General features: G+C 43.3%; 1 protein-coding gene across 1 annotated transcript in view; it reads right to left on the reverse strand.

The window, feature by feature from the left end:
- Positions 1–27,046, reverse strand: part of RALGPS2 (Ral GEF with PH domain and SH3 binding motif 2) — a 281,112-nt gene that overhangs the window by 23,489 nt on the left and 230,577 nt on the right. Inside the window, exons 13-16 of the mRNA XM_040360339.1 lie at positions 15,197–15,264; positions 13,713–13,848; positions 10,908–11,059; positions 4,413–4,467 (exon numbers count right to left, since the gene is read on the reverse strand). Of these exons, the coding sequence (XP_040216273.1) occupies positions 4,413–4,467; positions 10,908–11,059; positions 13,713–13,848; positions 15,197–15,264 (411 nt within the window). The remainder of the gene's footprint in view (positions 1–4,412; positions 4,468–10,907; positions 11,060–13,712; positions 13,849–15,196; positions 15,265–27,046) is intronic.

Genomic DNA, 27,046 nt, shown 5'->3' on the forward strand with positions numbered 1-27,046 from the left:
AATTTGTTGCTATAAACCAGAACAGTTCTTCCTTTACATATTGTCATGTCTGAAACACACTGATTTCCTTGTCTTTTATTTGTTTTACAGAAATGTATGGCTGGAATTTCCTGTGCGACAGACACAAAGAATGTATTCACTCCACCTTCCACAGTGCTTAGATAACACAGCCTCTATGTTGCTGCACTTTTCATGGCCACAAGAAGCGACAATCCTATTTTCTGAAAGTATCCATGATAGGAAGAGACCGGTACGTTACCTCTAAGCATCTAATGCAGTGGTTCTCGACTTCTGTCCTCAGGAAGCACTAAAAGGCCAGATTTTAAGTATTAAATTGGGGAGATGCAGACTAGAATACTATAATCACTGAGGAGCAAATGATTTCACCTGTGATGTATTTCAGTTATCTTGCAATTCTGGCCTGTTAGCGGGTCCTAAGGACAGGAGTTGAGAACCACTGATCCAGGGATGGACTGGCCATTGGGACTACAGGGAGTTTCCCGGTGGGCCGATGCCTTAGTGGGCCGGCTTCAGTGACAGCGGGGCCGCCACCCCCCTCTGCTCCTCTGTCTCTCCCTCCCTGCAGCGCTCACCTCCTCTCCCTCCCTGCAGTGCTCACCTGGGGGGGGGGGGGAACAGAGAAGCAGGGGGAGGACCAGAGGAGCAGGGGGGATGACAGAGGAGCATGGGGGGGACCAGAAGGAGCACGGGGGAGGGGACAGACAGCTGACTCAACAGCTATGGCCTGGGAGTTTCTCATTTCTACCTAATATTGTCCCATGGGGGGGGGGGGGGGCCAAACTGATTCTTTGCCCGGGTGAAATAATGTCTAGCTTCCCCACTGGTACTGCCTATAAGAGTACCAGTACCAGCCGTTTTACTCTAATAAAGTAGAATGGCTAGTGAAGGGGGAGAGGGGGCTTGGGTGGCTGGGGCGGGAGTTGTCCGGCCGCCATAGGAGAGACCTATCAAAGTTTGCCAGTCTGGATGAAGTCCAGGGCCAAATTTTTGTCCCAGTCCAGCCCTGCACTGATCTAATGGATCATACATGTGGTTGCATTTGACAACACTCACCTGCTGGTGGGACTTGCCAGGGAGAGTAGTGTAACCGAACAGGTCTCTTGTATTAAAAGTGGGCTGGACAGTTTAGACAATTTACTTGGCAGTGTTCCACAGAACAAAGGGGCTGTATAACTCATCAAAAGGAATAATAGTTATACCTGATAGCATGAGATTTGCAGCTTTCGACAAAGCAGGACGTAAATTCAGAAATCTACATATAAGTGAACCAATTCAAGCACCAAACATTTGTCTTGAGAGTAGACAATTCATTATTCTTGTTGCAAATAATGTCAAGCCCTGATGAAGGGGGAAGTTTTCAAGCCCCTAAAAACCACGATGGCTGCTCTTGCTTTCCTGTTTTTAATAAAAAAATATAAAAGGACTTTTTGGGTTCTCAAGACAACTGTTTGGTACTTTATTTGACTCATATTAAAATAAACCTAAAACTAAGCTTTATTAGGGCCTATGGATATTGAAAAACAAGACATCCTTCTGGGGCTAGAACAGAAATGGACCTGTTTTCAGTATGAATGCCCTTATTTGGCTAACTCTTCTGTTCTCGAAGAATGTGATTACAGTAAGTAATACTTAGGAACAAGAAAGCAACCAGCACTATGTAATTTTGTATATGGGAAGTATGGCCTTTAGCCACAGGATATGCATCTTCAGTCAATTGGTAATAGGCATATGGAAGCTAAACTTAATGACATTAAACTGTACAAGGCCTTGTCCACATGGACTTCAGCCTGTGTAATAAGAGCAGTGTGTACAACATCTTTTTACAAAGGATTTGGAAAGCTTTCAAATAAGCTTAAAGTTGTTTTCTTGACATTTTAAAACACACTTTAGTGCCAACATTTTTTACCACCTTCAACCCTTCGGCTGCCAAAAAACGTGAACACAAATCTCACGGTTTATTGCAGCTGTAAGTTTTCCTTTCTAAATTTCTACCCGGGATTTCATCACCATGCCCTGTGCTTGATCACTTCTACAGGCAGCAGAGATGACAGAACATGGAGGTATCCATAAAAAGGACCTGTCACCTTCACAATGAGGGACTTGTAAAAAATGTAAACATTTAAAGTGGTTGTAAGCTATATATATATGTGCTGTATATACCTGCAAGACAAACGGCATAATGAACTAGTGGGCATAGCTCATTATGAATTAATTACCTTAGATCGAAGCCCTGCATCAGTCTTAGCCCCCCCCTCCTGCGACAGCATCTTTCCCGGGGGTTACTTTCAGGTACCGCGGCTTTGGCACAGTAATTGACCGGAGGCGTGATGACGTCACTCACGCACATGCGCCTCCGGTAACAGCACACGGACTGAAGCAACGGCACATAGGTGCCATTGCTTCAGTTTGCCCCAGTGCGCGTGTGCTGATGACATTGGCACGTGCAGGGGACAGGCGATATCTCCAGAGCCTTGCAGGTTTAGGAGATATCCTGGGTAGCTAGAGGTAAGCCTTAATATAGGCTTACCTGTAACAAAGTGGTTGTAAAGGGTTTTTACAAGGGGATAGTTTACAATTATTTTACCCCTAATTTCATGAGCTCTCATCCTCCAAGTACAATTTTAAGTATCATAGTTTGTTGCCATTTCAACAGTGTGGCCTGATATATTTGTAGATCTATTTACTTGACACAGATGGACAGACTTGGTATATGGTAAGAGACCGTAAATTAAAAGGGGGTGAATTAGCTGAAAGCATAAGCTATTCACAAATATCTTTTGCACTCAATGTCATAAGCACTCCCTTCTGTTACACGCTCCCTTACAGCTAGTACACTAAAAAGAAAAGAGGGGAGGAGAGGGGGCATTGGTAATGCCATTCTGTAACTTCCTCCTAGAAACACCCATAAATTGGGTTTTAAGCTAGGAGAAAATGACAGCCAGCATAATGTGGCCATGGATCAGAACATGAACAAGTGTTACATGCACTTTACCCCCTGTCCGGTTCAGCAATGAATTCTTGGTTGTGATGGTACTTCTTTATGTGTTTCATAAAAGTTGCTTGAAAGTTTGTTAAAAAAGTTTTGTAAATACTGTGTAGAGACTTGTTGTACACACATTTCTTATAATAGCTGAAGGGCCTCTGTACAAGGACTGTGTATTGACCACAGCAAGAGTAATGCCGGCAATAGATTGAATTTTTATTGGTTGATCAGATGGCTGATCAAAAAACAAAAAAACAGATTCCCCAATCCACACATTTGGAGAGAATAGAGATGGGCTCGTGCATGTTTCAATTCCCACATGCCCGATCCCGCCAGGAAGCGGACATTGCACACGGCTAAATCACAGGCAGCGAGACATCGGGAAATGTCTCACTGCCTGTGATTAGCGTCCTGCGTCAGCTTCCTGGCGGGATCGGGCATTTTGAATGTCCTCGAGCCCATCTCTAGGAAAGATTAGAAGCATTCTCCCTGTTACACTATGTATTCTGACAGCAGTGACTATTCTGCTGTCCAAACACACTGATCTGCAGGTACTTGGCTGCAATGCTAAAATAAAACTTTTACAACAATCCCATTAGTGAAAAGTGGATCAAAACTCAGGGGGGTCCTACTGAACCATCTATGGCCAGCTTTAGTCATGCCGCTCCTGTATGCATTTACCCCAAAACCAAAACTGTTGTGTCAGAACAGTTAAAGACTGCTGCTGCCTGGCTCTTTCCTCGAAACAGCAAATATCTAACCATATTACTTGCAAATGTTTTTATCATTTGACTTGGTGGTTTCTATTTTTTGATTCCCCACTGTGTCCTTTAGGAGTTGTACTGTTAAATGTAATTACATAATTAGGTATTATATAGCAATGCTAACATATAGTACTATGTACGCATATTATGTTCCACTTGGACCTACTGAATATGAAAAGGAATATCTAACAGAACATTGTCACTTAATAACCACTTAGCAGTCACTGTCGAGTTGCTTATGGCTCCTGTTTAAGTATCATAAAATTGTCATCTCATATCAGGTCACACTGTCCTGCTTCCCATTTTAGAAGATGCAGTCTAGCGTTGTGGGCTGTATCAGAGGCTCTTTGTAGTATGTGATGTAGTCACCCGATTTGCTCTGCTATGCATAGAGGTATTTTGCTGCTAATCAGCCTCAATAGGCCGAAGTGTAAAGGCACAAATGTCACAGTGCCACTAGAACAGTCCACAGAACTATAACCCAGATCGGAAACTAACATTTAATATCCGACATCACAACGGAAGCTGGAAGCAAAGAAATGCTGTAAACGGTAAAGCGGCACGGGGCAGTAGCCTTTACAAATATAAAAGTCCCCCATTCTAGCTTTCTCAAGGAGGTAAAAGAGCAGTATACTTGTGCTTACCTTTCAAATGCTGGCCACGACATGTCTTCACTGAGCTCAGAGCCATCACTGCTCCCTGCACATAAAAATAAAGAGAGGGAGCAAACAAAAAGGAATGTGAGCCAGTGACAAAAAAAAAAAAAGAATGAAAACAAAATCAAAGACTGGAAGAGATTGAAAAGTAATGTCAATTATGTAAATGTGTGTCCTACTTTTCAAGAACATTCCAAAGGCATTACAGGAAAACTGAATAAAATTTGATTGAACCAATGTAGCTCTCTTCATTTAACAAATTGGCATCCTAACGATTTACCTCCCCTGCCCTGTCTGCCGCCCCCCCCTCATGAACAGGGCATTTTTTGCAATACGGCACTGCTTTACTTTAACTGGAAAATGTGCAGTCATGCAACGCTGTACCCAAATAAAAATTATTAATAGAGCTTTTTGGTGGTATTTGATCACCTCTGCGGTTCTTATTTTTTTTACACTATAAAAAAAAGCAGACCATTTAAAAAGAAAAAAAAAAAAAAAACAATGGCCCGGATTCACAGAGCGGGCGCAAATTACGCCGCCGTAGCGCAAATAATATACGCTACGCCGACGCAGCGCAGAGAGGCAAGTATGGAATTCACAAAGGACTTGCTACCAAAACTGCGCTGGGTTTCCTAGGCGTAAGTGGAAGTGGGCATGAGCCATGCAAATGAGGCGTGACCCCATGCAAATGATGGGCCGAGCGCCAGACAGATACGTATAACGAACGGCGCATGCACCGTCCCGTGGACACATCCCAGTGCGCATGCTCAGAATCACGTCGGAACTACTCCCTAAGATACGTCGGATCACTGCCTATGGCGTGAACGCAACCTACGCCTCGTCATATTCACGTCCAACGTAAACTACGCCAGCTTGTGTTCCCTGGTGCAGCCCTATGGGGCATAACTTTACGACGTACGTATAACTTCCGCGCACTTGCGTCGGGCGCACGTACGTTCGTAAATCGCCATATCTCCCTCATTTGCATATTTGAATAGAAAATCAATGGGAGCGCCACATGCGTCCAGCGTAAATATGCACCCACTCTACGCCGGCGTAGGCAAGTTACGTCGGTGGGATGAAGCCTGTTTTTAGGCGTATCTTAGTATGTGGGTCCGGCGCACAGATACGACGGCGCGTATTTGGACTTACGCGGCGTATCTGGAGATACGTCGGCGCAAGTGCTTTGTGAATCCGGGCCAATATTTTTTACTTTCTGCTTTAAAACCCATTAAGAAAAAACACATTTCTTCATAAATTTAGAACATGTATTCTGCTACATATTTTTGGTAAAGAAAATCCCAATAAGCGTATATTGATTGGTTTGAGCAAAAGTTATAGCGCCTACAAACTGAGGTGTTTTTATTTATGTTTTATTTTTTACTAGTAATGGCGGTGAGCAGTGCGGGACTGCGATATGCGGCGGACAGTCAGACACACATTTTTTCGGGGATCAGTGCCAAAAATGTGCACGTCACTGTACTATAGTGATCCAGCCAGTAAGTCTGTATAAAAAAACAAAAAAAACAAGCTTGTTTGCAGATGTAGCAGTGGCAGGGATGAGACAAGCCATTTAGCACCGACAGGGGTGCTTAAAAAATAAATAAAAAATAAAATAAAAAAAAGCTGTTGCTGTAACTGCTTATAAAGTATTAGCTGGAGTTTGGCTTCAATTTGTTAGTGTATCCAAATCTGCTAGTCCATCTAACACTTCCCTCCCCCCAGACTAACAATGCGGTTGTCCAAAGGTGGTGGCACTCAATTACAGGTGGTGCGTTACTAGTCAGATCACCAGGTGAAAACAGGGGGGGGGGGACTAAAAAAGAGAAAACTAGAGCAGCCACCACATCTAATGATTGGTAACCTGCAATATATTATATTTTTGGGTTTAATGCTGACAACTTCTATATTGTACAATATTGTTGAAATTGGGGAATAGGGTCACCCAGGCACTGTGAAACAGCCTTTAAATTTTTACATGAAAAACATCTGCTACTTCACGCTGATACATCTGTTTACCAAGAAATAGTGGTAGGGAGAACTTATTTACAATTAAGCCCGTTTGTGTCTGCACTGTATCTGTAGACCAAAATGGAAAACAAAGATATCATCTGTTCCATATACAAGGTTGGCTGAATGTTTTCAATGCTAGTAGTCATAAATGGCAATTACTATATTGAAATGGACAGAAGTGATTTAATCACTCAAGAAATAGATCACTAATTGCTGGAAAAAGGTAGCCCTCTTCATGAAATTAGCAAAGACCTGCTTATCCACCCCCCCCTCATCCCATGAAACTCCAGAAAGCAAATTGGGCGAAAAAGAAATCCCCGATATATTCCTTGTATTATATAGTTATAGTGGTGAGGTTGAAAAAAAGACAAGTCGATCCATGTGCGCTTTTATGTCAACATTACATTGTATATCCCTGTATGTTGTGATTGTTCAGGTGCCCATCATTTTTTTTTAAATGATCCATGCTCCCTGCTGAAACCACAGATTGTGGAAAAGAATTCCACGTTGTTACCTTAAAGAACCATGTACATTGCTTCTGGTTAAATCGCCTTTTCTCTAATTTCGGTGATTGGCTGCGAGTCTCTTTAAATGCCCTTTTGCGGAAAAGTTTTATCCCTATTGTGGGGTCACCAGTATGGTATTTGTACAATGAAATCATATCCCCTCTTCTCCAGAGAGAATAAGTTCAGTGCTCGCAGTCTTTTCTCATAACCAATATCCCCCAGACCCTTTATTAGCTTTAGGTTGAAATACGGATTGCGTAATCCCTATTTCAACCTATTACTTTGCATTCTACTTCAGGATGGCATGTTTTTTCCGATTGCAGCAAACTGAAATTTATACAATTTGATTGTTTTTTTTTTTTTTTGCGCTGGTAACACACTTTTTCACCTTTATTATCTTTGTTGCCCTTCTTTGTACTCTCTCCATTTCCAGCACATCCTTCCTGAGGACTGGCGCCCAGAACTGGAAGGCATACTTCATGTGTGGCCGCACCAGAGTCTAGTACAGTGGGAAAATTATCGTTTTTATCTCTGGAGTTAATTCCTTTTGAATGCATGCCAATATTCTATTGCCTTTACCTGCAGCGGCTTGGCATTGCTTGCCGTTGCTGAGCCTGTCATCTACTAGGACCCCCAGGTCCATTTCCATACTAGATTCACCCAGAGGATCTCCCCCTAGTGCAGGGATCCTCAAACTACGGCCCTCCAGCTGTTGTAGAACTAAACATCCCATGAGGCATTCTAACACACTGACATTAACAGACATGACTAGGCATGATGAACAACTGGAGGGCTGTAGTTTGAAGACCCATGCCCTAGTGAGTAAATTGTATTCATGTTTTTGCCACCTAAATGCTTTATTTTACATTTTCCCACATTCAACCTCATTTGCCATGTAGTTTGCCCACCCCAATAATTTGTTCAGATCTTCTTGCAAGGTTACCACATCCTGTGGAGAAGCTATTGCCCTGCTTAGCTTGGTATCGTCCAAAAATACTTAGATTGAGCGGTTTATCCCATCCTCCAGGACATTTATGAAAAAATTTAATAGGATTGGTCCCAGGACAGAACCCTGAGGGACCCCCCTTTCCACATTGGACCATTCCGAGTACTCCCCATTTATCACCACCCTCCATACTCGACCTTGTAGCCAGTTTTCAATCCTCACTCTTTGGTCCATGCCGACATACCTTCGCTTATATAGTAAACTTTTGTGGGGAACTGTATCAAATGCCTTTGCAAAATCCAGATACATGACGTATATGGGCCTTCCTTCATCTAGATGGCAGCTAGTAGGTGGAGTTTTCATTCTGTTCAGACTGTGCTATAAAACTTCAAGACCCCTGACCCTCTGTCTGGACTTACGGATTGGCCCTGTGCTGATCACATGCACTCCCCCCCCCCCCCCCCAAAAAAAAAAACTAGCATCACACACCAAAAGGAGCATGTGCAGCCTGACTCCTTCCCATTTATAATATTCAGAGAGGAGTTGAAGACAAAATGGAAGGTGAAGATCAGAGAAGACAGGATCAAACAGCCTTTTTACACAATGAAGAGGATTAACCCCTTAGGTTCCACAGTGAGTATAACAAGCATGCAATACTGCATATACAGACTGGTTTTACTTTGTGGGTTTAGTAACACTTTAAATGCTACACTGTAAGGCCTCATGCACATCTGAGCTCAAAAATGCTGCTAGAGGCACTCTCTGCCTCTAAACGCGCCTCCATGTTTGCCTATGTGTCCATGCACACTATAGGCGTTTACAGGAGTTTAAAGACGGGGGGAGTTTGAATCCAATATTGCAGTCAGAAGAGCTTTTGAGCATTAAAAAACCTGACGCGCATAAACACATCTAATCCCTAGACACATTTACAGCTTGAGCATTTATTTCAATTGCCAGAAGAAAAAAATTATATTCTGGTGAATGAATGTGTCTAAACAAGTTTGCAAAAACGTGGGTTAGGTGTGTATTTGAAGTGGTTGGGAGAAAAGCTTTATAAAAGCCCCAGTGTGCATGAAGCTTAATGCTGCAGTACGGAACTCAGACTGAGGTAGAACACTGTGATTTTCTATAAAACACATGTCAGCCATTATTTCTGGCATCTAAGGAATAATTACAGACATCTTAAGGATGCAACAATTTATTACTCGCTTGAGAGGTTATAAACATGTGCAGAGCATAAACAGAGAAACATATCACTCATCAATGCCATGGTGAAATAAGGACAAAATGTGTACGATAACCAGTATTGGATTGACTTTATCCCTCAATATATACATCCAGTAACAAATGTTTAACCACTTCTACCTGCAGCCCACCCATGGACCAGAGCAATGTTTACATGTCTGCTATGGGACCATTTGGTTTGGTAATAATGGTTATCGATGACCCAAATACAATAAGCAGAAAGACAGAATCTTTGTTAATAGTCACTGTGAATAGGTGCCAATAGAACAAACTTGAAAAAAGGGGGGAAAAAACTGTGCTAAACCAAATACAATGAAATCAATAGGAGAGCGCAGCTAGCACACGAACAAAGTACAAAGCAATCGTGAAACAAAAAGTGCAGCGCTAATGAATAATGGTCAATGTAAAGTGAACGTGACCAATAGTGAATGAATAAAGTCCAAATGGTGATTCTCCAAAGGGGTTAATGGATCACTCCAGCAAGTGGGTACATTTACAGTTCAAACAAATGAGTAATGGGTGGATATTTTCTCATATGGTAGATGGCTGTCTGAAGTAATTATCCAAAGCATCAAGGTAAATGAAATGGGTACTCTTACCGACAGGTGTGGACTCACATGTTATTACTAATAACAAGTCTAGAAGGCGTGATGGTCTCAACATGTTATGGGTTGATATGCCATTACTTCCTGTTTTCTACATTGTCATTTCCTGTCCCCTCCCACCAGGGGGGTGGCCAGAGTTCATGTTTCATTTAAAAGTCAGATGATATGCCCCTGTTGATGGCTTGTAAGCCGAAACGCGTGGGGTACTGCTATTTTTGCACCCCATACTGCTTTTTATCTTTATTCACGTGATTTTATGTACATTTTTACTTCAAATAAAACCTTCCAAGGTTTAGTTTGATTTGCACCATCTGGAGCACTTTTATTTCCATGTCCATGTATGTTCTGCTTGCCCATTAAGGCTCGCCATCAGACCTGCATTGATAAGCCGCACCCGCTTGGTTCCTTCTTTGGAGGTATTGGTTCGATTAAATTGATACAGCCACCACCGCCCGGAGTGACCATCCATGCAGAGTTCCAGGTCTGTTGAGACCATCACGCCTTCTAGACTTGCTGTTAGTAATAACATGAGTCCACACCTGTCAGTAAGAGTACCCATTTAATAGAACAAACTTGCCTTGAGCTGCAGCTTCTAGTAAGGGAAGCATTCTGGAGTCTGCCCAAAGGCATTGTATTGTCTTCTGAATGCCCACTCCTCTTTCCATTCATCATAATTGACATTCAAAAAGCTTCATGGCAAGTAGTACAATTCACAACCAATGCAACAGCAGTAAGACTTGACTGCTCATGACAATTTACTTTATAATTTCACAACTTCACAATTGCATCTATTTATCTGTCTGTGGGAAATTTTACTTTTAAGGTGGTGGGGTGACAAGCTTCCAAGAGCACACAGGTTTTCTACAAACATTTTAGAAACTCAAAAACGTGTCTATATTTAAAAACATACAAACACACACACACATTATATATATATATATATATATATATATATATATATATATATATATATATATATATATATATATATATATATATATAAATCAGCAGTACACCTGCACCCCCATTAGCATGTCATATTAGGAGCAGGGATTCTTGTTTGTGCAGCTGTTGAAACTAACACATGCATTCATATGAAGAGTGCAGCCGAATAGAGAGATTGCGATCATGTCAGGATGACCAGTCAATAGCAGAGTTCCAGTCTTACCTATGGATATGCCACTAGAAAGAGTAGAGCTTTCTGCCTGCCCTCGGGAAGGTGTATGGGGCTCCATTACACTGTCATCTAATAAGTGCCGTGGTCCTGCGTTTGGAAATGTTGCACTTTTAAACTCTGCTGTGTTCATTTTATGGATGAAGCTGGAAGGGAGAAGAAAAAAAAAAGTCATGATATAGATGTTGCTCTTGCCACATTCATGTTGTCTACACTTCCTACAGGAAAACAGACAGTGCCCATCATTTTGGCATTACCATGTTTCTCCAAAAATAAGACCGGTCTTATATTAAATTTGGCTACAAAACACACACTAGGGCTTATTTTCAGGGGGATGTCTTATTTATGGTATGTACAATAATCTACATTTATTCAAATACAGTGATGTCATCTTCTGGAACATCATTGTAACTCTCCAAACCCTGAATTCTGGCCTGCATTTCTTGCATCTCCACTGCCTTTTGAACCATTGGGCCTAATCTCTGATGCACAGCAAGAAAGCTCTCAAACAAGTAGTACTTGTCCATGTAGCCTGCTTGTAGTGCTTAAGCAACACAGTTGTCAGTGTTTTTATCCCATTAATATTTCACCCATGTCATGACCTCTTGCAGGCTAGGCTTCACAAAGTTTCCACGCTGATTTCTCTGTGGCCAATTTTCAGTGTATTCATTGAATTTGGCGAGCCCAAATGGTCCTTGAATGGCTTGTTTATTGCAATATCAATAATATAGAGATAAGCAGTCATTCCTGCAGGAATCATTACTTGAGCCATTCTTCTCTCTGCAAGAAGGTTCTTAATGTCTTTTGCGCGGTGTGTGCTGTCTGAATCCCAGACTAGCAGACCTCTTTGGCCACCTCTCAAAAACAAGTGGCAGCATTAAATTGTGTGCACCAGGCTTTTTTGGTTTCAAGAACATAAATGCCCAAAACGCATTCAATGTTATCTTTCTTGCCCTTTGCAATGATTAGAGATGTGGCTTTCTTTCCATCCAGATGAATTGCCAAAATACAGGTAACACGTGCACTTTCATAACCAGTGGAGAAAACAGATTGATGAGGCTGCCCTCGGATCAATTGTTGTTTGAGAGCATGGGACCATAAACACTGCCGTTTCATCCATAGCAATCATGTTGGAGAGTTGGTATTTAGAAAAGTCGATGCCATCAACAAAGAACTTAAATGCAAGTGCACGTTTAACAACTTCAGTATCTTGCAGCTTGAACAGTGTTGTCGATCTTCTTAGACCTTTCATTTCGCTAAAGGAAGCCATCCAGCCAGTGGTGTGATGCTTTGAATTCTTCTGGGGATATTTCAAACTGTGGTGCCATTGCAAGGGAAAATGCTTGAATATCAGCCCTGCTCACAACCAAAGCCTTTGCTTTATTGTCAGCAATCCATTCACAGATGTCTTCCAGTTCAATAATGGCTGGTGACCTGATCCACACTTGCGCTTCTTAGCATTTCCCTCGTCCACCTTTTAACTGAGCTTACCGTAACTCTGCACACCATTTTTAGACCATTCAGTAAGATAAAGAGAGATTGCGTTTCAGCTAAGCTGAATCACCATCTCTTTTCCTCCAGTGAATCTAATCTCCCCCCGGTTATAAAGCACCTCCCAGGGAACACATTTAACCCTTAATCACCCCTGGTGTTCACCCCTTCCCTGCCAGTGTCATTTATACATTGATCAGTGCAATTTTTTTAGCACTGATCACTGTATTGGTGTCAATGGTCCCCCAAAAAAGTGTCACTTAGGGTCAGATTTGTCCGCCACACTGTTCCAGTCCCGCTACCAAAAAGGCCTTTTTTTCCCAAAATCGTCAGTCTTGTTTATAGCGCAAAAAATAAGGTAATTTAAAAAGAAAGCTCTATTTGTGGAAAAGAAAAAAAGGAGTTAAAGAGACAGTGCGGTATCAGGCCTGGTCAGGAAGTGGGTAAAACCTTCCAGGGCTAAAGTCGTTAAAGCATGATAGACAACACAGTGCTTGTTCCATTTCATTTACCCCTCTCTACTGTATGTTCTAAAAATTGTGGACTAAAACAATAAAATAAATGTATTTTAAAGTTTCTGTGTCCCGTTTTCTCTCCCCCAGTCAGGTCAGGAGTCAGTACTTTGACACAATTTACAAACAAAATAAAAAATCTTGGTTAAAATCCTTATAAAATTATGTAATCCGGTTTATAGAAAGATTATACTGGTATAAGGTGCAATGTGTCCGTTTTATGGAGAATACTCTTTTTTTAGAGCTCCTCTGGACGCTCACGTAATCTGCTCTTCTTCTCCGCTCGGGGATCCCTGTTGATGTTAGCCCACTGCAAGCACTGTAGAGGGAGGGGCCGCAGACATCAGCCGGGAGGAGAAGAGGGAAGAGCCGAGATCGCCGCTGCCATCAGCCCGCTTCGTGCACAAAAGAGGGAGGGGCCACAGACGTCAGCCGGGAGGAGAGAAGACGACCTGCTGCAGGTCAGCGGCAGGTGTAAATATGGCATTTTTTTTTATACAGTTATAAAGGGGCAGACACTGCACCTTATACCAGTATAATCATTTTACAAAATGGATTAGTTTTTTTCATAAACTTTACTAGGGCTTATTTTTGGGGTAGGGCTTATATTGCAGCCCTCTCCGATAATGACGCTATGTTTTATATTCGGAGTAGGGCTTATTTTCAGGGAAACACCGTAGTACAAGGCAAATGTCAAATATTATATTCAATGTAACCAATAAGTGATGAGGAAGTATGAAGGTATAGATACTATTATGTCCATGAACTAAACTCCTAGAAGAAAAAAAAACCTTACTTGTATCCCAAACTGTGGCATTTGCGGTGCCCATGGGGGATAAGATTACGAGGAGATGGCGGCGTTGGTGGTAACAACACACCTTCCACTGCAATACTTTTTCGAGAACTTTGAGGTGACGCTCCTGTTTCCGAAACTGCAAGTCATAAAGTAACATTTAGTATGAAAGTAGTACAACTTTTTTTAAAAAAACATTTTTAATAAAACTAATTTAAACACATAAGATACCATTTTGTATGAAAAACACAAGCCTAAGCAATATATTTATTCTACTCAGCTATACAGCTACAACATATTGCTACATAAGTTTGCAGATAATTAACCAATCACATCAGTCCCTGCCCCCTTACCCCCTCTCAAGTAGCCTTGAATCTAAGACTGGTCAAAGACTGTTCAAACTTTGTCAAATTCCAGCTGTATATGGCAAAATTTGAGAAATAGGAGTCCCTGCAAGTATAACGCAGCCCAACAAAGGCTAGTAAATAAAAAATAGCTTAGCTGGGTGGAAAATGATCAGCTGAATAGAGACTGCATCCTTCCAGATGCAGTCACTTTTCTACAGTGAATGCAGGTATATAGCTAGCCTAATACCCTAACACAACAGCCATATAGAGACACATAGAAGCCAGTTTACCTGCCAGTGTATCAATCACTATTTGCAGATAGTTTACTTATCGAGAATTTAATTCGGGACCCCAGATTAGCTCATAATTCATGCATTTCTGTGTGGTGCAATCCAATGAGCTGTACCTGCTTAATTTTTCTCCATTTAGGATAGACATTTCTTTTTCCATACAAATGAATTTGTAAATACCAGGAAAATATTTACTAGAATTGGGCTGAGTACAGTCACTTACAAAGCCTATGAATAGGAGCATTTTACAAAGCCAGCAATAAATGGGTGGCTATTGTACTATGGTGCGATTATCCAAGGAGGAGCATTTTGTGGAGTCCAAGGTTTGTTGATGAGGATGAGAGACAAACTGGATTATTATAGGACACTAAAAAGGGGACTATAATATTCAATGCCAAATTTACTATACAATTATAAAATATAATCCTGTGTGTCTCATGCCACATTGATGTCTGGTTGCATTACACATTGGCCTGTGCCACAAAAAAACATTTCAGTTATCAGAAACCACAATTTCAAATGGGTATTAGGCTCAGTTCACACTAGCTGTCTCCAAAGTTGGATTTTCAGTCCAACTTTGATATGACTTGGAGGTGACTTTGATCAGCATTTTACACTCTCTGGCATTGAAGCAGTGTCAAAGTTGGATCAAAGTAGTGCAGGAACTCATTCTGAAGTCACAGCGACTTCAGTAGTGTCAATTGGAACGTCTCTCAGAGATGTCCTATGACTTTGGGTCTCAAGTCAAATCATAAAATCGCAGGACTGGGAACTGAGCCTTAAAACACAAAGAATTATGGCAACATGATGGCAATATATACTTATATTAACTAGGAATATCTTGTATTACCAACTAGATCCTCACGAGACGCTGTAGTGCGTGGAGTGCTGCTCCCAGGCTCAATTTTCAAGGATAATCTATAGAAGCAAGAACATAACACATACTGTCTTGAAAGAATGATCACATTCATCAGAACATATAGTAACCGAGCGCTTCAGAAAATGACTTGTTCCCACCCTAGAAATGTAAACTGTAAGTGAGTCAATGTGACCAAATCACATTTATCAACACGCTAAATGGCTGAGGCAGTTAAGGAATCACAGAAAAGGGAAGAAACAGTCTGGATTCTATTAAACATAATATTTCCAAAAACCCGGCTGCAGAGCGGTTTATAAAGGACAAAACTACAGCTTTTGTTCTGTGTTGAGAGAAAACAGACAATTTGTGGAAAACAATTTCTAGTGCAGGAGCAAATCTGAAAATGATTGGAACACATGTAACACATTATGCTTTATGTAAAGATACTTGCTGTACATTCATGTACACATACACAAATGTGCCACCTAAGGTACAAGAATACTGTCTGCTCCTTGTATCAGGTTTTAATTTACAAAGCAACTATACTGGTTTCAAGTAAAACCAATCAATAATGAAGCCAATTTTATTTTTCAATTCTTTATTTCCAAAGACTAGAACGGCATTGCATCATATCTCAGTAAATGGTCATGGTACATGGCAGCTATAGGGATAGTTTACACTGGAGTTGCTTTCTGAAGAGCGATCTGCAATCAGATTGCTTTTTACAGAGCATCTGAAAGGTGGCGTGAAGGCTTTACCTCTAAACCTTGCACTAGCATGTTGCAACCAGTTAATTGGGTTGTGTTCGGAAGGTGATATGCGTGGATACATTTTGCCTCACCGTGATACAAAGCATCATGGTTGCAGCATAAGTACACACCCTTCTGCTGCCTTTTGCAGTTAAAGGAGGAACAGTTGGGGGGGCAAGATAAAACCGTGGTTCAACAGCGTAGTTGTACCCCCCCAACCAGTAGTGTAAATGAGGCCTAATAAGTACAACAGGTCATTTACACAGCAAGGCACGATTTGTGCAAAATAGTCTAATGAAGCCAATTTTACAATTACTGTAGGTTTTATGCAATTAATTGCAGACAGATAAGCAAAATCTTTCACAAAGGTTTTGACCGGGACTGCTGTCTCGCATTACATGATTCTCTGAGAACAAGCTGCAGTGCGGGCACCAATTAACTTCCTTTACCTGAGCAGCCAATCAGTTTTTGCCTGCACATATCTACCGCCCCCAGCAATGGCTCTGTGCTGGAACTGGAACCTGAGTATATGCAAACCTGTTGAGGTTTACATGCAAGGACTTTGTATTTATTCAGAATAGGATTCAGTGGGGAAGGGGGAATAACTAAAGAATATTTCAGTGTTCATCTTCACTAAAAACAGACCCCCACCCCCCCAATAGTAATACATGAGGCATACACCAGTTTATGCTTCTTCCAAACAACCTGCAAGTTATCTTTTTAGTAAAAAATTCAGTTATTCACTATTTTATTGCACTCTGTTCTCTTTAGGCCTCACAGCTGACCCCTGGGAATGCTACGTAACCATTATATTCCAGGGAAACCTCATATGCAAACTGCAGGATCAGGAGATTTCAGGGACAAAAATAAAATAAAAAATAAAAGTTCAGAGCATAGCGCTGAGGGCACAGACGCGGGAGATTCAAGAGTGAAGGGAGAGATACCGGTAATCTCTGCCTCGAAAAACCCTTTAAAATCACAAAAGGTATTAGTCACAATAAAAGCCTGCATTTAACACTAAAAAGGTGTTTAGTTGCCATTTAAAAGACGCCTTTATTTTTTAATATCGAGGAAGGCCTACTTTATGAAGGTGGAAAGCCAAGTGCAGACTTTACTGATAACATTTTGAAAAATTCAAACAGTTCCGATGTGTCCGCTGAGGGAGTTTTGGAGCAAAATTTTTACATTTGATTAGAACATCTTTAGACATGCTCCAAGTTAATCTAGGAGACACAAAATGGCGTTAGAAAGAAGCCGGCAAAAACTAGTTGTAAAGTAGAATATCCATTGGAGGAAGCAACTTGGCATAAATCAGCCCTACAAACCAATAGGTAAAGAAAAAAACATTTTAAGCTAAAAAAAACTGACAACTGGAACACCAGTTTAATGAGGTATAATTACTTTGCTGTATATAAAGAAAAAAAAGTGCAGACTACATGGGAGGTTTCCAGCTGCAATAGGTGTGCAACTAAAATCTTCATCTAGAAATGTGTGCCGTGACAAGGCACAGCCTATCCCTGCAGCATTGAGGCCAGGCATTACACCATAGTAAACTGGCTTCCAGTTACATTTTCCAAATATAATTTGCAGACTCGTCCCACATCAGCTAATTCATGGTTTTAATAATTATAAAAACTGGGAGTAAATAAGGCTAACAAACGGAGATAGGAAAGAGCGTCACTATCATCTGGTACTAATATAACACTATTAAGTATTGTTATGAATGGCCTTTTAAGCAGCAGTTCCTTATGTATACAATCTAATGAACATATTTCAGTACTATTTGTTTTAAAGGAAATTAACTCAATGACTGGAAATGATGTTATTCGGACCACAAACAGAAAGATGTCTTGCTGGAACACCAGGTCATGGAGATACTTGGTTGAGTGATTACATTCCCACACACAGATTTTCAAACAAGCTAAATCTAAAATTGCACTAAATCTTGTGCGTTTTTATTAAGGTGCACCTTTGCCCACAATAAAGACTATTTGCATATATTTTAACAAGCAGTAAAAAGTCAAGTATTCAGTATACAACGCTAGCTGTCCGTCAAATTAAACATCTATATTATAATTATACATAAAATACAATCATATAATCACCCCCATTTCATCACCGCCAAAGAAGATGCATGTATGAATTCAATACATAATTAAATAAACATTTAAAAAAAGTAATTTCTTCACAAATAAAGTGCATATTATTCAATAAAGTGCAAAGTGACTGATGTTTTCAAGATCACTCTTGAAAATGTCAGTGTATGAAGAAATGTCGATTGAGATCACAGTAAAATTACGTATTTTCACACGAAGGGGTGCTGGGAAAACACTTGCTGAAAAATAGTTTTTAACTGCTTGCCGACCGCCCACCGTCGTCGTTTTACGGCGGCAAGTCGGCTCCCCTGCTCGAGAGCCCGTAGTATAACGTCGGCTCTCGCGCAGGCTCGCCCCTGACTCCCGTGCTCGGTAGGCGCGATCGCCGCCGGGCACACGCGATCGCTCGTTACAGAGCGGGGACCGGGAGCTGTGTGTGTAAACACACAGCTCCCGGTCCTGTCAGGGGGGGAAATGCTGATCCTCTGTTCATACAATGTATGGACAGAAGATCAGTGATTTCCCCTAGTGAAGCCACCCCCCCCTACAGTTAGAACACACCCAGGGAACATACTTAACCCCTTCCCCGCCCCCTAGTGTTAACCCCTTCACTGCCAGTGGCATTTTTATAGTAATCCAATGCATTTTTATAGCACTGATCTCTATAAAAATGCAAAAATGGTCACAAAAATGTGTCAAAAGTGTCAGCCATAAAAAAAAAAAAAAAAAAAAGAGAAAAATGCCATAAAAATACCCCCTATTTTGTAAGCGCTATAACCAAACGCTTATTGCGATTTTTTAATAAAAAATATGAAGAATACGTATCGGCCTAAACTGAGGGAATTTTTTTTTTTTTTTCGATATTTTTGGGGGATATTTATTATAGCAAAAAGTAAAAAATATTTTTTTTTTTTCAAAATTGTCGCTCTATTTTTGTTTAGAGCGCAAAAACTAAAAAACGCAGAGGTGATCAAATACCACCAAAAGAAAGCCATTTGTGGGGAAAAAAGGACGCCAATTTAGTTTGGGAGCCACGTCGCACGACCGCGCAATTGTCAGTTAAAGCGACGCAGTGCCGAATCACAAAAAGTGCTCTGGTCTGAGCAGAAATAGGGTCCGGGGGTTAAATGGTTAATCTGATGTGCATATATTTTAAATTGAATACAGTTTAGCGTTATGATGGTTTTCCTTTTGTGTTGCTTAAACTTTATGCACTTGCATCACTGGAATGGTTGATGTTTCAAGGAGATTGTGGAGGACAAAGCTCTCTGGTTTACAAATAAACTTCATGCAAGAATAAATCTGCTTATATTAAGGAGTTATAATTAGAGTTACGATTAAGGAGTTGACATTGTTTGGTAAGAGTATCCCCATAAGGGAGAGGAGTGAAGTATGTTAAGAAAGGTAAAATGTGGAAGTAAAAAAAAGATCATAGATATGCACTTTATGAGAGACCTATTTTGCTTGAATTTGTATTAAACGTGTTTGGAATTAAGTACATATTCATTACTCTGCACTTTGATTTTGAGTTTGCAATTTGCACTTTATTGGATAATGCACTTTGTGGGAAAATAACTTATTGGTATACGAGCCTACTTTAATGTCCGTAGTCTGGGCACAGGTGCACTTTAAGTAATGCTGGAATCGGACATAATGTTAACAAGTTTTGTATAGAAGCAGTGGCCGAGAGGTAAACGCACACTGCACATATATCTAAACAGTGTAGAGGACTCTTTGGGATGCTTTGGAGCAGGACAACGTCCTAATTAAAGTGGTAGGGAAAAAAACAACTTGGGGGGGAAAAGGAGGCCTGAGACTTCAAAAGCAACTTGCCCTATGAAGGATGACAAAAAGTCCCTTACAAGATACCACCACCAATTCTAGGAGGAAAAAATAGAGTTACGTACCGGTAACGTCTTTTCCAGTAGTCTTTCAGGACAGCCCACAATTGAGAGATACTCCTCCTCTTCCTCTAGGAAACACTGCGCCAGCCCATAAATTTCTCACTCCCCCTGCCAGACCTCAGTATTTATACGAGCACCTCCGGTCAGCTGGGGAGACACAAGAACATGTTAATAACATCCAATTACATATCAACATCATGTCCTGGTCTTGAAATCAGACTTCCTCTATTCGGGTGGGTACCCAGGGCTGTCCTGAAAGACTACTGGAAAAGACGTTACCGGTACGTAACTCTATTTTTCCCCTCCCGTCTTTCAGGACAGCCCACAATTGAGAGGATAACCGAGAACTTACCAACTAGGGTGGGACTATGGCTTGCAAAACCTTTCGTCCAAAGGCTTGCTCACCTGCCGAAACCAGGTCCACCCTGTAGTGTTTAACGAAGGTGGTGTAGCTGGACCATGTTGCTGCTTTGCAAATCTGTTCCGGCGTTGCTCCCGCTCTTTCTGCTTGAGAGGTTGCCAGCGCTCGAGTGGAGTGTGCTTTAATTCCTGTAGGGATATCCCTACCAGCCAAAGTGTATGCTTGCTCAATGCTTAGTCTTAGCCACCTGGCAATAGTGCGCCTGGATGCTTTGCATCCCTTCCTGGTTCCAGAAAATAAAACAAATAGTGAGTCTGACCGTCTAAACGGTTTAGTCACCTCTAAATAATGTAGGATACTTCTCCTAACATCCAACGTACTGAAACGTCGTTCCCTTTCCCCCGAAGGGTTGGAACAAAAAGAGGGTAAAACTATATCTTGACTCCTGTGAAACTTTGAAGTCACTTTAGGAAGAAAGGCTGGATCGGTCTTGAAAACGACCCGATCCGGGAAAATAACACAAAAAGGGGGTCTGATCGATAGAGCTTCTAGCTCGCTGACCCTCCTAGCAGTGGTCACTGCAACCAAAAAAGCTGTTTTAAAGGTTAAATCCCTTAGAGAACAATTATCTAAGGGCTCAAAGGGAGTACCCGTTAGGGTACGCAATACCAGAGACAGGTCCCAACTGGGGAAGGGTGGCCCTCGAGCTGGTCTCTGTCTGGATAGTGCTTTAAAGAACCTGACTATCCAGGGACTGGTGGCCAGAGGTTTTTCTAAATACACCGTAAGTGCCGAAACCTGCCCTTTAAGGGTGCTAACCGAAAGACCCTTATCTGCCCCACACTGAAGAAATTCTAAGACAGCCGTGGGGCTTTGTACAGAACAGGGGCAATTTACACACCATTCGTTGAAACGAAGCCAAACCTTCTTGTAAATTTTGCGGGTCTCCTTTTTTCTACTATTAAGGAGGGTGGCAATTAAACCTTCGGAAAATCCCTTGGATCTTAGTATGGCTTCCTCAGTAGCCACGCTGCTAGTCTCCACCTGTGGACTTGTGGACATAGGACTGGGCCCTGTGATAGAAGATCCTCCCGCTGAGGTAGAAATAGGGGTGGTTCTGCTGCTGTTTGAGGACTGAGAACCATGCCCTCTTGGGCCAGTAAGGAGCTACCAGGACTAGAGAGGTGTGCTCTGATTGGAATTTTCTCAGTACTGCTGGAAGAAGTACCGGAGGTGGGAATGCATAGCATCTTCCGAACTTCCAGCTTTGGGACAGGGCATCCACTCCCCTTGCTCCTTCTCCTTTGTTCAGGGAGAAGAAACAGGGGATCTTCGCATTTTCTCTTGAGGCGAAGAGGTCCACCTCCAGAGTTCCCCATCTCTTGTTCAGGAGATGAAAGACCTCCTGGTTGAGGGTCCACTCGCCCTCCCTCAGCTGCCTCCGACTGAGGAAGTCTGCTGTTACGTTTCTTTCTCCCCTCAGAAAGACCGCCGAAAGGGAGAGGGTGTGGATCTCGGCCCAGCCCAGAATCTCTGCTGTCAGGACCGACAAACTTTCGCTTCTCGTGCCGCCCTGCTTGTTTAAATAGGCTACGGCCGATGAATTGTCCGATCTCACCTGAATGTGGTGCCCCTGGAGTTCCTCCTGAAAGAACCTGAGGGCTAGGCCCACTGCCCTCAGCTCCTTCCAATTGGAAGATCTTTTTAGATCTTGGAGACCCCAGGTACCCTGCGCTGGAAGGGATCCCAGGTGCGCTCCCCAGCCCTTGCCGCTTGCGTCTGTGGTTACCACCCGAGACACCGGGATAATCCACAGACGTCCTTGGGTTATGTTGGTGGCCTTTCTCCACCACCAGAGGGATCTTTTTACCTGAAGGGGTACTAGAATCAAGGAGTCTAGGGCTTCTAGGCTGTGATCCCAGACCCTTAGTAGGAAGGCCTGTAGTGGGCGAAAGTGAATCCCTGCCCACTGTACGGCTGGGAGGGCAGATGTCAGCAGACCTAGCGTTGACATCAGGGACCTTAGTGACACCTGTTGATTGTTTTGGAGGGAAGCTACTGCTCTGTCCAATTTCTTGACTTTCTCTACCGGGAGGAACACTCTTGAGAGAGTAGAATCCAGCAGGTACCCTAGGTAAGTGATCTGTTGGGATGGAATTAAACTGGACTTGTCTAGGTTCAGTAACCACCCTAGGTCTGTTAAAACCTTCTTGGTCACTTCCAGATCCCTGGATAGCTGTTCTGGCGAGGCTGCGAAAAGTAGCAGGTCGTCCAGATAGGCTATGATGGATATTCCCTGAAGTCGCAGAAACGCTAAGGGTTCTGCCAGGATTTTGGTAAAAATCCGGGGCGAGGAGGATAGCCCGAATGGCAGAGCCTGGAACTGGAGGTGTACAATCGTTCCCTCTAGGTCCACGGCCAATCGCAGATAACTCTGAGAATTCTCCGCGATCGGGACGTGTAGGTATGCGTCTCTGAGGTCCAGAGATACCATGAAACAATTGAGGGGAAGGAGGGCTCTGACTGTATAAATTGATTCCATACGGAATTTCCTGTATGAAATGGATCTGTTCAGAGGTTTTAGGTTTAGGATTAACCTGTATTTTCCCGAGGGCTTCTTTACCACAAAGATGTGTGAATAAAATCCCCTTCCTTCCTCTGCCCTTGGAACTCTGAGGATGACACTCTGATCCTCTAGTTCCCTTAGAGCTCCCAACAAGGCTTCGGATTTCTCCTTGTCCCTGGGTAGATGGGTGACTAGGTATCTCTGGGGGGGAGGTGATGAAAATTCCAGTCGGTATCCCCCTCTTATGACCGCCAGGACAAACTGGTTTGGGGAGATTGATTCCCATTGTGGGAGAAAGGTCCCCAGTCTTCCTCCCACCCTGACTAACAAGTCATGGGTTTTTTAGGGGGCTGGACAGGAGGGTGAAAAATCGCTCCACCTCTGCCTCTGCCCCTGGGGGTCCAAACCCTCTTTTGGCCTGCTGGTTTGGCCCCTTTTTGCTTGTGCGGACGAAACCCCCTTCCTGCCTGTACTGTGACTCTCTTTTTAGGAGGAAAGGCTTTCTTTTTGTCCGCCGTGCGGTCTAGTACTGCTTCAAGGCCTGGGCCAAAAAGCAGGTCCCCTGTGAAGGGAATACCACATAACTTGGATTTAGAGGCGCTGTCGCCAGTCCAAGTCTTGAGCCAGAGGGCCCTTCTGGCTGAGTTAGCCAGAACCGCCGATCTGGCCGACATGCGGACTGACTCCGCTGAGGCATCCGCTATATAAGCGACTCCTTGCAGGATAGTAGGGAAGGAGGCTAAAATAGTTTCCTTATCCGTACCAGCTTCAATGTGCTCCTGAATTTTAGAGAGCCAATGCTCCAGATTGCGAGCCATTACTGTGACGGCAAGTTCTGGTTTAAGATTCCCCATAGTAGAATCCCAACATTTCTTTAATAGGGAATCCATTCTTTTGTCCATAGCATCGGACAAAACCCCCATGTCCTCGAACGCTAAATCCGTGTTCCTGGACACTTGGGAGAAGGCGGCGTCTAATTTGGGGCTTTTGTTCCAAACAGATAAAGGATCCTCTGAGAAAGGGAATCTCCTCTTTAGGGATCTGGAAAAAAAGGGTTTCCTTTCAGGATCCTGCCACTCCTTCTTAATGGTCTCAACCAGTATATCATGTACTGGGAAGACCTTTCTCTCTTGCTCCTCCAGACCCCTGTACATTCGATCATGGAGGGTAAGAGGTTTCTTGTCGGTTTGGATACCAAGGGTTGTGTAAACTGCCCCTAAGAGGTCCTCTACCTCATCCAGTGACAATTTGTACCTAGAGGGCTTCCTGGACTCCCCGTCCTGGTCCTCTCCCTCTGACCCCTCTTGAGAATCAGAGGTGGCACTATCTGGAGGAACCTGTTCCTCTTGGGAAGGGCCTGCGGAAACATCTGCCATAGCTGCTGCAATGGGTATGACAGGAGCAGGACCCTGAGCCTGTGGCTGGGTTGTAACCTGGGTAGGGACAGCCAAAGGCTGTAACCTCTCAAACAGAGATTTGAATGAGGAGAACGTGGATGACAGTTCTTTAACAGAGGCTGCAAGTCCTGACTCCTGTTCTAATTCATTTTCCCTGACCAGGGATTGAATGCAATCCCTACATAGGACCTTAGTCCATGTTTCTGGAAGGACATCCCTACAGGAGGCACACTTCCTCTTTGAGCTATGCCTTCCACTACCCGTTTTTTCAATGGCTTTCTGAAACACAGAAAGGGCAGAAAACAACAGTTATAAAAAAAAAAAAAAAAAAAAAAAAAATAAATATTAAAAAATTTAAATTTTTTTTAGTTACAACCCTGGGAGTGCACCTAGCCCCCTATAAACCCTGGGACTAAGGACTCCCCCTCCCCTGGCCACCCAGGGGGCTTGCCTCCCCATGCATTGAACCCTACATGGAGAGGCAAACCTAAGCTAGAGAGCGCCCCTCCCCAGGGTACTCTTACCTTAGGCTCGCTGGAGGTAGCGTCAGTTGTCAGGGCTGGCTCTGGAGATGCTGCCGACATGACTGCAGGTGGCTGCTTGCTGAGAGCTTTCTCCTCGCCTGTGCGAGATCCGACTCCCTCCAGCGTCCGCCCGGACCTCCTATCAGCACCGCGACCCGGAACCGGAAGTCGCGGTTCAAAGGGGAGACATCCGCTCTACGCCGGAAATGACGTCACCCGCCGTCCAGCCCGCTCGGTTCAAAAAAATTCTTTGCGGCCTGTAGTACAGGGCGAGCCTGGATGTCCCCCCCGCTGCGCCCCGCTGGACGAGATAGGGGTCCCCCGCAACCAGGAGCCGCGCTCGGCGTGGAAGGGGTGGCTAATGGTGGGCCTGCACCGCACCAGGATTCACCTGGAAGCCTCTGCTTCCTTAAGGTAAAATAGATGGCCTCAGTCCTCTGCCTGAATTGGCCTAGGTTCCCATGCACAGTGTCTCCCCACCGGAGGAAACACTAATACTGAGGTCTGGCAGGGGGAGTGAGAAATTTATGGGCTGGCGCAGTGTTTCCTAGAGGAAGAGGAGGAGTATCTCTCAATTGTGGGCTGTCCTGAAAGACGGGAGGGGAAAACCACCTCATTAGTGATGCTTCTGGAGAGCAGACAGGACCAGATAAATATTCCCATGGTAAGACTCATGAATAAACAGGGTGGCTATGAGTCTCACCCTGAAAATAGCTTTACAAAAGGAGACGGAGACCCTGGAATGCATAGGAGTCCGCAACTCCCATTTGATGTTAACAGTACCTGTCGGGTGCATGAGGGAGTAACGGCGACGTCACCAGATTTCCTTCATTAATGCAGGTCCAGTTTCACTGACAGCAGCTAGAGTAGCTCCATTGTGATCTTGTCCTCTTCTGCACAGTGTTCCCCTCCTGCTCGCCCTGGCTGTTCTACAGTAATCTGATCGGTAAGTGTTGATGCTTCAAGACTTAAGAAAAGGACACATCTAACAAAGCATCATCTAGGGTGAAACTTCTGTGTCCGGTACAATGCAAAGCAAGCCTTCCAAGTATAATGATAGATCTTCCAGGTTCTTAATTTCCTAGTTAAACCGACCCTGAACTCTCAAGACTTGGGCTTCAAGAGCAAAGCCATCAAAGCCAGCAACCATAAACATGACGACAGACTGGCACTTGGCACAGCAGGTCAGGTAGGAAATGCCTACAGTTTTTCCCAGGAGCCAGAGAATGTCGAATTACCAGTGATTTGGGTCAGTTTGGTGCCACCAAGATCACCAGGATGCCCATCTTGAGCCTGTAAAGCAGCAGTCAAGGAAGCATTTGTAGCAGAGGAAGGCATATATAAGCTGCAACTGATCACACAGGGTAAAATGCGCCCTTGGATCCCTGATCCTAGACAAAAGAATAAAAAATTAAATAAAACATTGATCTTGTTGAAGTGGGATGCCAATAGATTCCAGGATTTGTGATGAAACAGAGTGGAGGACCTGGCTTTAGAAATGATCTGAAAGGGACAATAATAACCGAGTCTTCTAATTAGAGAGTTCTCGTGACTTCCTTAGCAAAGAGGTCAAATGAATCCCCAAAGATTCATTCTCCAAACAGAATCCTTTCCACACATTTCTGCAGTCCAGATTTGCAGCCAATGCAATTGCTGTGCATTGGCTGTGCATCTGAAAAGACACGAGTCTGGCAAGAATTTTGGTGTAGGGAGTCCTGTGATGGAAGGCTACTAAAAGGAGCTACAATCTTTGCAGTATTGAGGGATCCATCAGGATTGATCAAGAGTTGTGTGGCATACGTTTAGTCCAGGCTGCTAGGGTGTGGTAAATGGCCATTGAAATCACTGTTGGTTGCATGGCTGGGCTTGAAAAACCAGAAGAGGGTTTAAGGGGGGTTATGGACAGTCCAGAACATCATGGTTTATTCTTGATTGGAAAATATTGATGAGGGTGACTGCCTACCCTCCTGGAGGTATGGTTTGGTGGGAGAACCCCACAGAGGAAGGGGACTCTCTGCTTCATCCACTTTTGGTGGGCATACTATCTTCTCCATAAGGGAGGGGGGGGGGTCTTCAAGGTTTTAAAGTCAATGTTTCAAACTGCCACAGCGCTAGATCTGTAGAGCACCCTATGGCTACATGCACCTTGCTGTACCAGGGCTAGGGATGAAATGCAAAGTCCTGTTCCAGAAGCAAAGGTCACAGTCCAGCCTTGCATCTTCCATTGGGCGGAGTGTAGGTACA

This window comes from Rana temporaria, chromosome 7 (assembly GCF_905171775.1).
Source record: "Rana temporaria chromosome 7, aRanTem1.1, whole genome shotgun sequence".
NCBI classification, from domain to species: domain Eukaryota; kingdom Metazoa; phylum Chordata; class Amphibia; order Anura; family Ranidae; genus Rana; species Rana temporaria.